Source organism: Microcaecilia unicolor, chromosome 8 (genome assembly GCF_901765095.1).
Source record: "Microcaecilia unicolor chromosome 8, aMicUni1.1, whole genome shotgun sequence".
In the NCBI taxonomy this organism is placed as follows: domain Eukaryota; kingdom Metazoa; phylum Chordata; class Amphibia; order Gymnophiona; family Siphonopidae; genus Microcaecilia; species Microcaecilia unicolor.
Window position 1 is genome coordinate 216,070,041 of NC_044038.1, and position 16,192 is coordinate 216,086,232.

The 16,192-nt window shown below is 43.5% G+C and overlaps 1 protein-coding gene across 1 annotated transcript in view; it reads left to right on the plus strand.

Moving 5' to 3' along the window:
• Positions 1–15,482, plus strand: part of RIPOR3 (RIPOR family member 3) — a 277,332-nt gene extending 261,850 nt beyond the window's left edge. The window contains 3 exon segments of the mRNA XM_030211650.1: positions 6,489–6,579; positions 12,301–12,443; positions 13,482–15,482. Of these exon segments, the coding sequence (XP_030067510.1) occupies positions 6,489–6,579; positions 12,301–12,401 (192 nt within the window). The 3' untranslated portion in view covers positions 12,402–12,443; positions 13,482–15,482.
• The last annotated feature ends 710 nt before the right edge of the window (positions 15,483–16,192 follow it).

Below are 16,192 nucleotides of genomic sequence, written 5' to 3' on the forward strand. Positions count from 1 at the left end.
TCTGGAGTTATCCTCCGAAGAACCGTGGAGATTGGAGTGTTTTCCGACCCTCATCACGCAGGACGAAGGGGCTCTTCTGCATCCCAGCCTCCGGTCCCTGGCTCTCACGGCCTGGATGTTGAGAGCGTAGACTTTGCCTCTTTGGGTCTGTCAGAGGTGGTCTCCCGCGTCTTGCTTGCTTCCAGGAAAGATTCCACTAAGAGGAGTTACTTCTTTCTGTGGAGGAGGTTTGCCGTCTGGTGTGACAGCAAGGCCCTAGCTCCTCGCTCTTGTCCTACACAGACCCTGCTTGAATACCTTCTGCACTTGTCTGAGTCTGGTCTTAAGACCAACTCTGTAAGAGTTCACCTTAGCGCGATCAGTGCATACCATTACCATGTGGAAGGTAAGCCGATCTCAGGACAGCCTTTAGTTGTTCGCTTCATGAGAGGTTTGCTTTTGTCAAAGCCCCCTGTCAAGCCTCCTACAGTGTCATGGGATCTCAATGTCATTCTCACCCAGCTGATGAAACCTCCTTTTGAGCCACTGAATTCCTGCCATCTGAAGTACTTGACCTGGAAGGTCATTTTCTTGGTGGCAGTTACTTCAGCTCGTAGAGTCAGTGAGCTTCAGGCCCTGGTAGCCCAGGCCCCTTACACCAAATTTCATCATAACAGAGTAGTCCTCCGCACTCACCCTAAGTTCTTGCCAAAGGTCGTGTCGGAGTTCCATCTGAACCAGTCAATTGTCTTGCCAACATTCTTTCCCCGTCCTCATTCCTGCCCTGCTGAACGTCAGCTGCACACATTGGACTGCAAGAGAGCATTGGCCCTTCTACCTGGAGCGGACACAGCCCCACAGACAGTCCGCCCAATTGTTTGTTTCTTTTGATCCCAATAGGAGGGAGTGGCTGTAGGGAAACGCACCATATCCAATTGGCTAGCAGATTGCATTTCCTTCACTTACGCCCAGGCGGGGCTGGCTCTTGAGGGTCATGTCACGACTCATAATGTTAGAGCCATGGCTGCGTCGGTAGCCCACTTGAAGTCAGCCTCTATTGAAGAAATTTGCAAAGCTGCGACGTGGTCATCTGTCCACACATTCACACCTCATTACTGTCTGCAGCAGGATACCCGACGCGACAGTCGGTTTCGGGCAGTCAGTTCTTCAGAACCTGTTTGGGCTTTAGGATCCAACTCCACCCCCCGAGGGCCCTGTTTGTTCTGTTCCAGGCTGCACTCTCAGTTAGTTGGTAAATTTTTAGGTCAATCTCAGTTATGTCCTCGCCGTTGCGAGGCCAAATTGACCATGGTTCTTGTTTTGAGTGAGCCTGGGGGCTAGGGATACCCCATCAGTGAGAACAAGCAGCCTGCTTGTCCTCGGAGAAAGCGAATGCTACATACCTGTAGAAGGTATTCTCCGAGGACAGCAGGCTGATTGTTCTCACAAACCCGCCCGCCTCCCCTTTGGAGTTGTGTCTTCCCTTGAAGTGTATTGTCTTGCTACATACTGGACTGGCCGGCTCGAGCCGGTTTCGGGCGGGAAGACGGCGCATGCGCGGTGCGCGCGGGCGGCGAGGACTAGCAAAGGACTTTGCTAGAGAAGTTTCCGATTGGAGGGGCTGCCGTGGACGTCACCCATCAGTGAGAACAATCAGCCTGCTGTCCTCGGAGAATACCTTCTACAGGTATGTAGCATTCGCTATTGCTGGTGCAGGAGTAGGATGGGCCATGTGATCTGAGCATGAGAGTTGTTTGGTCATGTTTAGAAGAGATTGTGTTTTAGGTTGAGCATTGGGTATGGTCAGCGGCCTATGGATGGTTGAGTGCATGGAGCTCTGTGACCAGGTGTCAGATCTCTCTAAAAGGTGCCTGTTAATGGGTCTTGGTTGTTTCTGGATATTGGGTTTTCTGGGTAGGTCACAGATTACTGGGATTTGTTTAGTGTGGGTACCTTCAGGTAGGTTGCCCATCAAGAAGCCCAAGAGGGTTAAGCAGAGTATTAGAGGCCACTTCATTGTGGGGTGAAAGGGGTAGGATGAATAGAAAAACTCACTTGTGTGTGGGTATGTGTTCTTATGCGAGTTCAGTTAGCATTTGGAGTCACTCTGTACCTGAAGGCTTTCCTGTTTTCAATATTGTCTGCTATTGTTTTGGGTGAACCAGTGTGGTGGCAATCTCCACATATTCTGGATTCAGCCCATATAATGCCATTCTCCGAGGACAAGCAGGCTCTCATATTCTCACGTGTGGTTAGACGCTGATCCGTGTCATCTGGTCTGGCATTTATGCCCAAGTAAAAACAGAGCTTTGTGAAGCGCGAGCAGTGCTCCACTTCGCATTTGTGAGTGCCTTCCCGCCCGCTGTGAGAATGCGGTTCCCTCAATTTTGTTTTCTCTGCATGAAGAGAAGCTGTGCTTTTTCAGTGTCTCTTCACATGTTCAGTTTTTGAGCTTTAACCTTGTTTCTTTAAAAAAAAAAAAAAAAAGGAAGTCCCTTTATTATTATTAGTTTCTTTTGCCCGTGTTAAGTTTTTATTTTTTGACATGGGCTGCCTTTAGGCCCTGACTCCGGTCAGGAACTCTCTTTTTCGTGCCTTTGCCCCTTTTTCAGGCACTGTCAAGCCGTTTGATTTGGCCGGGGAGGTCTTCCCATCCATGCCCAAAAAGATTTTTGGAGCCAGGACCGGTTCCTCGGCGTCGAGTGTCACACCGGCATCAGGAGTATTGGTAAGCATGGCTGCTTCGAGACCTCAAAACACTGGGAGCAGTGGGTCTACCTGTCTCAAGGCCTCCTGCTATGCAGGCCCACCGGGACCGTCCATTGTTGGACCCGAGGCGGCGTGAGGATTTGACGTCATCCTCGTCGGCACCGAGGAGCATGGGTGATGTGCCTCGGACGAAGGTCAAGAAGCACAGTCACCGGTCACCCTTGCTACACAGTGCTGGGAGCTCTGGGGCACCAAGGGACACAGCACCCGAGAAGTGTCGGTGCCAGGAGGACCACTGTCCCTCCATACAGGAGGTGCCAATGCGATTGTCTCCAAGCAGCCGAGATCCTGCTCCCGATGTTGGCCCTCAATGAGCGTATCCGGGCCTTGCTCCCTGAGCTGCTGGATGACACCAGGGGAAGAAGGGCAGGGATTCTATTCCAGGTACTTCCTTGTGCAGAAGAAGACGGGGGGGGGGGGGTGGGGGGATGTGTTCCATCCTAGAACTAAGGACCCGAACAAATTTCTAGACTGAGAAAAGTTCAGAGTGGTTTCCCTAAGTACCCTTCTCCCAATGATTCAGAAAAATGATTGGCTATGCTCTCTGGACTTAAAGGATGCATAGATTCACATCCCAATACTTCCAGCCCACCAGAATATCTTCAATTACAGCTAGGAACACATCACTTTCAGTATCGCGTGTTGCCTTTTGGCCTCTTGTCAGCTCCCAGGGTCTTCACCAAGTGTCTAGCGGTAGTTGCAGCACCGCTGCGCAGACTGGGAGTCCATGTGCTCCCATATCTCAACGATTGGCTGGTGAAGAGCACCTTAGAGGACGGTGCTTGGAAGTCCATGCGGATGACTATTCGGGTGCTCAAGCTGCTAGGGTTCATTTTAAGCTACCCCAAGTCCCATCTCCACCCTGACCAGCGATTTGGAGTTCATAGGAGCCCTGCTTGACAAACAGAGGGTTCGAGCCTATCTCCCGGAAACGTGAGTGGACAATCTTGTCTCGCTTGCGTCCAAGGTTCGTTCCTCTCAGCAGATCACAGCTTGGCAGATGTTGAGGTTGTTGGGCCATGTGGCTTCCACAGTGTACATTACACCCATGACACGTCTTCACATTAGATCTGCTCAATGGACACTGATTTCTCAGTGGTATCAAGCTACGGGGAGTCTAGAAGATGTCATCTGAGTGTCCCCAGAGCTTGTATGCTCTCTTCAGTGGTGGACAATTTAATCCAATTTGAATCTGGGACTTCCATTTCAAATTCCTCAGCCACAAAAAGTGCTGATGACGGATGCATCTCTCCTGGGATGGGGAGCTCCTATAGATGAGCTTCACACTCAAGGTGCTTGGTCTTTGGATCAATCTCCTGGAGCTTCGGGTGATCTGGAATGATCTAAAGGCTTTCAGAGATCGGTTATCAGGTTGCAATGTATTACACCAACAAACAGGAAGGCACTGGATCACGCTCTCTCTGTCAGGAGGCCGTCCAAATGTGACATTGGGCTCGCCAACACAGCATGTTCTTTTGAGCCACTTATCTCGTGGGCACAAACAATATGCTGGCTGACAGGCTGAGCAGAATAATGCAATCGCGCGAGTGGTCTCTCAATGTAGGGATAGTCAGCAAGATCTTCTGAGCGTGGGGCACCCCCTCAGTGGATCTTTTTGCTACTCAGATCAACCACAAGTTCCCTCAGTTGTGTTCCAGGCTGCAGGCCCACGACAGACAGGTCTTCTGTATGCTTATCCTCCAATACCTCTAGTAGGAAAAACTTTGTTGAAACTCGAGCAAGACTGTGGAACCACAATTCTGATCACTCCAAACTGGCCGTGGCAGATTTGGTTCTCTCTTCTTCTGGAGTTATCCTGTGAAGAACCATGGAGATTGGAGTGTTTTATAACCCTCATTACTTAGAACAAGGGGGTCACTTTGGATGTTGAGAGCCTAGAATTTGCTTCTTTAAGTCTCTTGAAGGGTATCTCCCGTGTCTTGCTAGCTTCCAGGAAAGATTCCACTAAAGGTGGTTTGCCGTCTGGCGTGAGAACAAGGCCTTAGATCCCCTTACTTGCCCTACACAGAACCTGCTTGAATACCTTCTACGCTTATCAGAGTCTGGTCTCAAGACCAACTCCATAAGGGGTCACCTTAGTGCAATTAGTGCTTATCATGTGTGTAGAAGGTAAGCCCATCTCTGGACAATCTTTAGTTGTTCGCTTCATGAGAGGTTTGCTTTTATCAAAGCCCCCTGTCAAACCTCCACCAGTGTCATGGGATCTCAACATCATTCTCACCCAGCTGATGAAAGCTCCTTTAGAGCCACTGAATTCCTGTCATCTGAAGTACTTGACCTGGATGGTCATTTTCTTGGTGACTGTTACTTCAGCTCATAGGGTCAGTGAGCTTCAGGCCTTAGTAGTGGATGCACTTTATACTAAGTTTCATCACAACAGAGTAGTCCTCCACACATACCCTAAGTTCCTGCCAAAGGTGATGTCGGAGTTCCTTCTGAACCAGTCGATTGTCTTGCCAACATTCTTTCCCCAACCTCATGCCCATCCTGGTGAAAGCAGCTTGCACACCTTGGATTGCAAGAGAGCATTGGCCTACTACATGGAGCAGACAAGGCCCCACAGACAGTCCACCTAGCTTTTTGTTTCTTTTGATCCCAGGAGGATGGGGGTCACCATCGGGAAATGCACTGTTTCAATTTGGCTGGCAGATTGCACTTTCTTCACTTATGCCCAGGCTGGGCGGGCCTTGGAGGGTCATATCATGGCTCATAATGTCAATTTATGTTATTTTAGCATAATGTCAGAGCCATGACTGCATCGGTAGGCCACTTGAGGTCAGCCTCAATTGAAGAAATTTGCAAGGCTGCGACATGGGCTTCAGTCCACACATTCATATCTCACTACTGCCTTGAGCAGGATACCCGATGCGACAGTCGGTTTGGGCAGACATTGTTGCAAAATATGTTTGGGGTGTAGAATCCAACTCCTCCCTCCTAGGCCCATTTCATTCTGTGCCAGACTGCTCTCTCATTCAGATTGTATATAGTTACAGGTTAATCTGTGTTATGTCCTCGCCACGAGGCCCAGTTGATCAATGTTTGTTGTTTTCAGTGAGCCTGGATGCTAGGTATTCCCCACTTATGAGAAGATAGAAGCCTGCTTGTCCTCGGAGAAAGCGAAGATACTTACCTGTAGCAGGTATTTTCCGAGGACAGCAGGCTTCATATTCTCACAATCCCTCCCACTTCCTGTTGGAGTTGTCTCCTTGGTTATTTTTACTTTAATTTTTGCTTTAGTATTAAACTGAGGAGACCATGTCGTGCAAGAGGCAGGAAGGCACTCGTGCTCCACAAAGCTCCCTTTTTAGCTTTGGCAAAATGCTCTACTGGGCGACGCGGATCAGCATCACCCACTTGTGTGAATATAAATCCTGCTGACTTCAGAGAATACCTGCTACAGGTATGCACCTTCACTTTCTTCATATAACCATTCTCTTTACAGTTTGTACAAAATGCAGTGGTGTGCCTGCTAGCAGGTACTGGAAAATGTGATCATATACTTTATTGGTTAGCACCATGTCAGCAGGCCAAATTTATGTTAGTCTTGTTAGTTACAAAGGCATTAATGGAATAGCTGTGGCTGAACATGGAATATATCTTACTTTTTAGCAGCCATCTCATCTGCTACAAGTATATTCTTTTTTTTAAGATTAAGGAGACATATTGTTTAACGAACAATATTGATTGCCTTCTCTTCACCCTTCCCCACCCCCAAACAGGGTACTGAAAGCATTGATCAGCTTGCCAGTCTGTGTCACTCTGAAGTAGAGGAAGTGAGGAATGCTGCAAGGGAAACAATACTATCATTCGGTAAATGCTTTCTTCATAAATGTTTATAGCACTGTGAATAAGTCTCTCATTATACCAATACATTAACGAGTTTCTTAGGCTGCAGGTAGCACTTGTATTGTGTCTTTCTGCTTACCTAAATGCATGCATCTGCTTGGGCTCTAGCTATAATTCAAATGCTACCAATTTAAAACTGGGATTTGTGAGAATAAAAGGGTTTCCAAGTTCTGGTCTAGTAATATGAATACATGCAACTCAGCTGGACTCCAAGTAAAGTGTGTGTTGTTGCGTTAGTGTGCATAATAAATAAACAGGTCCTATAGCATAAACTTGGACTTATAGTAAATAATGCACAGTAGCACTTTTTAGTGAATCTTTGTACAAGTTTGCAAATCGTTTCTGCTTATGGCTGATATTTATGAAGCAAAAGTTCTCCAAGTCAAGCAGAGTAGCAGGGAGCTGTGTACTCATGTGGGTGATGTTAGTCTAATGGATTTTGTGCCATAAAACCTCTCCATTGCTTAGGCTACGTTTTTGCAAAAAGGGACTACAGGACAGACCTCTGTACCTTTTTCAGTTCATTTTTTATTTATTAATACTTATATTCCACATTATCCAAATAAGTTTTGGTTCTTTGCGGCTTACAGTAACAGTTACAATCAAACAAAAACAGTGAAACAATATCAGTTATAATGAGTCCTTTTTAACAAAAGCCTAGTTCTCTTGAGAATGGATAAGCATTAGAAATGTAGGTTTCCTATCATTATCTAGTGACACCTTTTGGCATTGATTATCCTACATCTAGGAAGAAAATCTTTACAAAGTGATCTTTGAGCATTTTACAGAATCTTAGTTATTCTGTTATCTGCCTTATTTAGGTAGTGAGTTCTGTATTCATGTGACCAGATAGGAGAATCTTGCTGAGTGGATGGATTTGTATTGGACACCCTTGTGGCTGGGGGGAGGGGGTGGTGTAGTAAGAGAAATTGTATTGTGTCTTTTAGAACATTCTTCCTCGGAAGAATTATTAGAGAGCTCAAGTAGTCTGGAGCTGTTCCACCCAGAATTTGAAAAGTTGTTAGACATGTTAAAGTAGACTCTTTTTTTCACGGGGAGCCAATGCAGAGCTAGTAGTAAAAGGGGTGGCTTGTTGATACCGGGACATCTTGAAAATCAGATGTGCTGCTGTGTTTAAGGCGGTCTGTAATTTCCTTATGCTTGATTTCTTGCATCTGGCATATATCTCATTGCAGTAATCAATCTGTAATAATGTGAATGACTGAACTAGGAATCAGAATGTGTTTGTGGAGAAGTTTCTAATTCTTCTCAATTTCCAAAGAGTCCTAATTGCCTTTGCGGTGACTGCTGATATCTGTACATATAGTATAGGTGTTGATCTGTGATTACCCCTAAGAACTTTAAGAGGGTAGCTGGTGTTCCCTAGCATAATGGACTTTTTTGCAGTTGGATGGTGCACATTATTTAACACTAGCAGTTTAGTTTCTCTCTGTTTAGTTTTAGTCAGAAGGTGGAGGCCCAAGCCTCCATTGTATCCATACTGTGTTGGACCTTGGTTTGTAGTTAGTGATGCCCCCTGTGGATCATGACATCATCCACATATACGTGAGGATTGAAGTCATCTTTTTCTAAGACACTGCCCAATGGTGCCATCGGTGAGACTGGGGAGCCTTGTGGTACTCCGCATTTTGGCAGCCAAGGAGATGATAGAGTATTAGCCAATATTAGATATGATCTTGAGCTGAGGAAGCCTTTGATCAATCTCATTACTGCTCCTCACATTCCAGTGCTGTCTAGTAGGTAGAGTAGGATGCTGTGATCCACCACGTCAAAGGCACTGGACATGCCGAATTGGAGCACGAGGACCTTCCTCCTTATGCTGAGTATTCTAACATTGTCCAGAAGTGATAATAGTGTGGATTCTGTGCTGTGGTGCGGTCTGAATTCTGATTGACAGTGGTGTAGGATGGAATGGCAAGACAGATACTACATCAGATGTTGTCTTGACTAATAATGGGATGGAGATGACCAGTCTGTAGTTTGTAGTGTCACTGATCTTGGCTGTCTTGTTCTTGGTAATTGGGGTTAGTATTCTGCTGCCCTTATTGTTGAGGAAGATTCCTTCATATAGCAACCTGGATATATGTTCAGCTATTAGGTCCAAGAACCAACCTGGTACATCCCTCATGATGTTATTTTGATATGTATTAAGCATACAATGTTGATTTCACATATTTATACAGTAAGGTTTGGATTTCCAGTGTGGTTAGCTTATTGAATGAGACCCAGGTTCTGTCTGCTTGTAGTGGTCCTCGTTGTCTAAGTACTTTTCAATGGAACTCTTTGGTTGAGGTAGGTTTGCCTTGACTTTGGCGATTTTTTTGTTTGAAATGGATGGCCAGTACTTTTGCTGATGGTGTTATCTTGTTTGTAGACATCAGTCTCTGGACATATAACATGTTATATACTAAGCCATATAATTTTTGAAGGTGAGGTTGGCCTGAGCCGATATATGATTCATAGAATACTATTTTTGTTTGTTTTATCATGTTTTTATATACCTGTATTACAGTTCTTAAGTGGGTTAGGTTCTCTTCTGTCGTATTTTTATTCAACTTTCTAGTCTCCTGTTTGGTTGATAACTTTTGATCGAACCAAGGAGATGGTCTTCTGATGTGTCCTTTTGTCCCTTGCCTGTCTTGCCAACATGAATTGCCCTTTCTTCCTCAAATGGACACACTGACTTCCTGGAGGGGTTCCTGTCACTTAGTTGGTGTAGTTCCTGGTCCACAACCTGAGACAGGCCAAGCCAAAACATCCCTCATTGCTCACAAAGCTACCAAGCAGCCTTTCAAGATATTAATCTACATATGATTACTAGGCTAGATTACTGTAATTTATAGTTTGTGGGCACCACCCAGGCTAAGCTGAAGTACCTTCAGTTTATACGAAATTCAGCAGTAAAACTGATTTACAAGGTGAAGAACACAGACCTTATTACCACCCCCCCCCCCTCTTTTTTTTCTGCTGGAACAGCATTGACTTCCCATAGCTGGCAGAATTCGATTTAAACTACTGATATTGACTCATTGCCCACTTACTTTGGCCTGCTATTTTATCAGCCTCAACAATTTCTGCATTCTTTAGAAGCAAGTTTACTTTTTATTCCTTCTAACACCAAACTTGGTTTGGCAAGACTTGTTTTTCTGTGATAGTCCCTGCTCTTTGAGATTCACCACAAATTCAAGATATGGGTAAAAAGGATTTTTGAGCATACTTTTTCTGAGCATTAAATTCTTTGACTGCTGGGGCTGGCAGGTTCCCTTCCCTGTACCTTCTCATCCTTTTGATTCCCCATTTCTTACATTGTTGCTAGGTTATTATGTTGTGCAGTGCCTCTCCCCTTCTATCAAATGTCTCTGTCTTTCTGTTGTTCATTTCATATTTATTTATTTATTGCATTTGTATCCCACATTATCCCACCTCTTTGCAGGCTCAATGTGGCTTACAATAAATCATGGATAGTGGAAATGAGAGGAGAATTGACATATGGTGTTACAGAAGTAGTTTGAGTAGCATGGTAATGGAAAACAAGATAATAACATGACATAAGGCATTCTTACATTGCTAGATATGTGTGGGGATTTCACAAGTTTTGGTTTTTATGGTATATCTTGTCGAAGAGATGTGTCTTCAGTTGTTTGCGGAAGTTGGTCAGTTCATAGGTCGCTTTTAGGTTCCATGTTTTTCATTTGCAGATTATATTATGGAATGTAAATTATGTCAAATAGTGGATAAATAAATAAAATAAACTTGCAAAGAGTAGATTAGTCTGTCACCACCACAGGTTGTCGGAGTGTTTGAGCCCCTGTGCCCTTTCCAAAGGTAGAAATAGGTAGTCTACAAGCTCGAGGTTCTTCACCTGTGGCAACTGCCATTCCACAGGGGTTGAGCCCCCAGGTTTGGGCAGCCCACGGGACTTTGGAGGAGGAGGAACGAAGAGACAAGTAGGCAAGGGCTGAGGCATGGGAAGTAGAGGTGAACAAGGAGTGGATTGAGTCACACTATCTGCTGAGCAGGCAGGGTCCAAAGCAGAGGGTAAGACGGGTCAGTTTCAGTATCCAGGCAAGGTTCAAGGTGGGCAGCAAGGCAGGTCAGCATCCCTATCCGGTCCAGGTTCGAGGTGGGCAGCAAGGCAGGTCAGCATCAAAATCCAGGCAAAGTTCAAGGTGGACAGCAAGGCAGGTCAACATCAGTATCTGGTCAATGTTCAAGACAAGCAGCAAGGCAGACGGAGACCAGTGCACCAGGAACAACAGAGACTGGTAGTAGCTGAGGCTCCAGGCAATGCGCCAAGGCCACAGATAAGGTCGAGGGCATCTGATGTCATCCGGTATCACGGCAGACAGCACGATATGGGCCAGTGCAAAGCGCACACAGACAGTGCAGTAGGAGCCGCCTGATCTGCAGGAAGAAAGCATGATGCACCACTCATGGCCAGGACTGCTTCCTGGCTCACACTGCTCTGTTAAGGTGCTGTGACATATTTTCAGCCCAGTATCTGGAGCTTCAATACCTGGGGGCTGATGCTCAAATCTCTGGCTTTAAAGCCAACAGCACAGAAACTTAGCTTTCCAATGCTCAAAGCAAAATGTATTCAAATTAAATGTGCATCCTGAAACCAAAAGCAAGGAGGAGGAACTTGCTTGGCACATGCACACAAGAGTTTCATAGTAAGTGCAACTTTTGTGCACATACCCAAGCAAGATCAGAACTGTAACCAGCAGGGCCACCGGGGGAGGGGGGGCAAGATTCCCCGGGCCCAGCCCTCCAAGCACTGGCGAGGCTTCCAGTGGCAAGGTTCTGCTCCCTCGGTCTCTCTCTCCTGCTTCTGTGTGTTGGGACCTGGGTGATTGTGTTAACACGATAAATTGGGTCCCTGCACATAGGAGCAGGAGAGTGATAGACTGAGGGAGGAGCAGACACTGGAAGACTTTTCTTATCTTCTCATATAGAAGTTTAAGGGCCCTGTTTACTAAGGTGTGTGCTAACACCAGGGCACCCATAGGAATATATAGGTTTCTCTAGCATTAGCTCGCCTACAGCACAGCTTAATGAACAGGGCCCTTAGTAATTCTTTTTATGTATTTTAAACAAGAATTTGTAAACATTTGGTTGTATGTCTATAGAAATATTTAAAATAAAATGTATGTGAGCCCCTGTAACTGACTAACTGAATTGAAACTCAGCAGATGATCTACATAAGTACATAAGTACATAAGTAGTGCCATACTGGGAAAGACCAAAGGTCCATCTAGCCCAGCATCCTGTCACCGACAGTGGCCAATCCAGGTCAAGGGCACCTGGCACGCTCCCCAAACGTAAAACATTCCAGACAAGTTATACCTAAAAATGCGGAATTTTTCCAAGTCCATTTAATAGCGGTCTATGGACTTGTCCTTTAGGAATCTATCTAACCCCTTTTTAAACTCCGTCAAGCTAACCGCCCGTACCACGTTCTCCGGCAATGAATTCCAGAGTCTAATTACACGTTGGGTGAAGAAAAATTTTCTCCGATTCGTTTTAAATTTACCACACTGTATGATGCACATTTTATCTATGGCATATATGTGTACCATATTTTTCTCTATATATAGATACAGGTACAAACAATTTGCAATTTGTTTTGTAGAGCTTTTTAATAATTTCTGTTTTAATTTGCAGGTGAAAAGGGACGTTCAGTTTTTGAAGAGTTGGACAAAGTGACCTGTGATGTAAAAGATCCTTTATCTCAGGATGCAGACATTGAGATTACAGTATTTTGATGAAGTGGCAGTACTGGGGAAAAAGTGCTTTAGATAAGTCAGGTATAAAGCAATCATTATGTCTTTGTATTCTAGAACAGTGTTAAAAGTTTCTCCTAATTATCAACTTCATCCTTATCAGCCTAAAGCAGGTACATATAGTGCTGCTCACCCTCCTTAGAACTCAAAGGAAGTATCACACTGCTGTAGTGCAGAGCATGAATATATCACAAGCCAATGAAAGGACCCGGGGAATTAATATTTTAAAAACAAAACTAAACACAGCACAGCTATAACAAAGGATGCCTTCTAAATTAAAAAAAAAAAAAGAGAGAGACAAAACAAAGGTAACAGAAAGCTGTAAAACTGTAAGACTGGCACGCTGTGATTTTGTGAAAAATCGTACTGCTGTGTTATGCTGAATTGGATTTTCTGTCAATGGTTAGTTGTCTGATTTTTTCATCTCTTTGCTGTATGTTATTACCAGCTGTAGCCTTGTTTTTAAAAGCCAAATGGCCTTAATGATTAGAAGCTTCAAAGTTGAGAACCTGGTACACAAGATTCCAAGTCCTATGCTGCTTGTGACCTTGGGCAAGTCACCTTATTCTACCAAATTAGATTGTAAGCACTGTAAGTCAGATATCTGATTACTGTACCTGAATTGTAAATCATCTTGAGCTAGAATTTGGAAAGGCAAGTAGATAAATCCTAAATCCATGAACAGCACATCAATTTGTTTGGCTTGCAAGTTGTCTAGGTTAGAATATTTTCCAGTTGCTAAGTATATATAGAGTTATGATTTATCTTTTTCTGAAAGTTGGATTCCCTGTAAACTTGGCACTAATACAGACTGAGGAGTTCTCTTTAGCAGTGTTCTAACATCTGGCTAAAGACTTGGAATATCCTGTGGTGCTTGCAGCTGCCCTCTGCCCCCCCCCCCCCACCTCTCTAATTGTCCAAGCACAAAGGATGCAAGACCACAGAAGGTGCTGAAAATAGAAGCATGTGCCATTAGTCTCCTAAAAAATATTTAAATTCCCCAGCTGACAATTAAGCAAGATCATTCATTTTTATCCATGTGATTTCTGTTTCACTCCTCAGATACTAATCTTCAGATTTTTGAAAGCTCTCCTACTCTTATGGATCTAAGTAAATACAAGGATGCTGGTATACCGACCCTCCTCGGAATCCCAGGTTGGCATCATCCTGATGCACAGAAAGTACAGTGACAACATACAACAATTAAGGAGTGGATTCAGGGAAGGATATATTTTTTTTAAAGACTGGTTGTACAGTTGTAACAAACGTGAAAAATTATATGCATAAAGAAAGCAAATAGACCTACAAAAAATGTACATGAGTGGACTTTTAGAGCAAGCAAGTTGGAATGCTGCTATGAATTGTTTACTGCAGGTTTATAAAAGAGAAAACTAAAAGTAAAGGAGGAATGCAAAGCTCTCCTAATGGACAGTGAACCTTCCTGAGTTATGCAGTGATCTAGCCCATCAAACAAGTGGGTATCTTTGTTTTGTAAGATTGCCTACATCCTCAAGTTTAAACTGTTCTACTATAAGTATAAACATTGAAAAGTCACAACATTTTCCATTTAGAACAGCAGGATGAGGATAATTATAACAGGTTGCCTGCTAAAGCCTTATTTAATGCACCTAGTTTAAGCCTATTTTATAAAGTAGGCACCTACTTTTCTAGTGCAAGCGGCCAAAAACATAAATGAATTTAAGGTACATTGAAACTTTCCTTCCCAGCGCTCAAACAACAAGTGTAGGCTACATACACACTCTAGTGACATCAATGGCAACTTTTTTCATATGGACATACAGCTCACGGCTTGCCAAGCCACTTGATAGATCAGTTATACTACTCACTTTTTACACCTTAATATATAACTTTACTTATTTATAATAAATGTAACAACATTAACTTATCTTTATATGCTGTTACATTTATTATAAATTAATATATCAAGGTGTAATAAGAGAAATGTAGCCTGGACTTGTTGTCTTTGAGCACAGGGTAAGATTGTTTGAATGGTTTAGAGCTCTTGCTCATTGAAGTGAATTTTTCACTACTCAAAGGGATTTATTTGAGGTACAGTCATTTAACACCTAGAGATGGTGTAAATGCCTGTGCCTAGATATATTAAAATTATAGCATTTTATAATTTACATGTATATTTGTGATTTTATGAGGTCGGTTATACACATATGTTACTACATACACACATTGACTAAAATATCCCTGGTTAGGTGCATACTTCACACCTACAAATCCATACCCCCCCCCCCTATAAAAATTACTACTGATGTGCATGACTATATGGTTATGGATCTGTCATTCCAATTTTTTATAGTAGCAATTAAAGCCATAGTAGAAGAAAGTGTTTGATGGGCCATCAGAAAAAAGAATCCTAGAGCCAAATGTGAGCTATATTTGTATTTTTTATGTGTTTATTTTAGTAGACTCCTGATGCAGGCCTAGCTGGCCGAAACACAGCTGTAGCGAGTCTTGATCATCTTCAACTAAACTGTTTTACTAATTAGAAAGTTGTCCATTCATTCTTGAGTCGTCTTCACTGTTTTGCTGCATATTGTGTATCTTGCAGAGATTTGTTTCTTCCGTGTACACATCGCTGAATTTTAAATGCCATCCACTGGGTAATGCTGTAAACTGTCACTCACAAGGCTCTGTCCATTTTTGTATTTTTGGAAGGTCTAGCAAACACTTTTATACTAAGTCTTTATTTGTTATCCAAATACCAAGAAAAAAAACAAACAATGTTATTTTTTGGTTAGTGATGCCAATGTTTTTTTAACCATTTTCAAAGAGGACAAACAGAATTGAAAGTTGGACATGTGTTCATAACAGTGACAACCTTTCTGCAAATGTAAGCAACTGGACTGGCCCAGCCATCCTGCAGATTCTGTTGTGTTAAATTGCCTTAGTTGCTGGTGGGGGGGGGTTCCCCCCCTTTTGGATACAGTTTATTACTATACCACAACTGTAAGCTTAAAAAAAAAGCTGCAGTCTAGAACTTCTGGGCCGCAATCTATCTTCTTTATATTAAAAAGGAAAAAAATTGAATAGGTATTTACAAATAACATTGAATATTTCTGGATAGTGTTGTCTCAAACTCCTCTGCTTTCAACCCTTCCTCATAAGGAAGAAGGTAGACCAGATGTGGGTTTTTGTTTTTAGGAGGGCTTCCTAAACTTTGAGAAAGGCCACATTGAATATTGAAATCACGACTCAAAAGCCAGTGGGGGGGGGGGGGGGGGGGGATGATGGAAGTACCCCATCAGAGTTTGCCGAGTGGAGTGGGGGATGCTTTTGAATTTCTCACGTGGACTCTACCATCATCAGCTTGGCTGGTATAGTCCAAGAACCCTGCCAGCTTTGCTCCTTTTTCAATATATAGTAGTGGCAAAAGTAAAAAGCTTTGCCCTGGATTGGATTTAGCTGTGCACAGGAAAAGCATGACAGGCTGAAAAAATAAGTGCTGCAGGCAGCATCCAATCCATAGTTCAGAGAGCCTTGTCTTTCTTATGGTTGTACCTTAAGTAGGTTGTGTGACACAAAGTAACATGAAAGGAGCACATTCTCTTGCCAGAGACATACTAGTTTTACCAGAGGACTCAAAAAGTCCCACTCGATGCAACTTTACAGCTTTTTGTGGCCAAATCTTGGACTTTTACATCTTTTGGGATTGCCAGTTTCACCTTATATTGAAGTATTTTAAAATATTATCTTTATGTATTGCTGTTAACTCAATATCCAGTTCACAGTATTTGCTG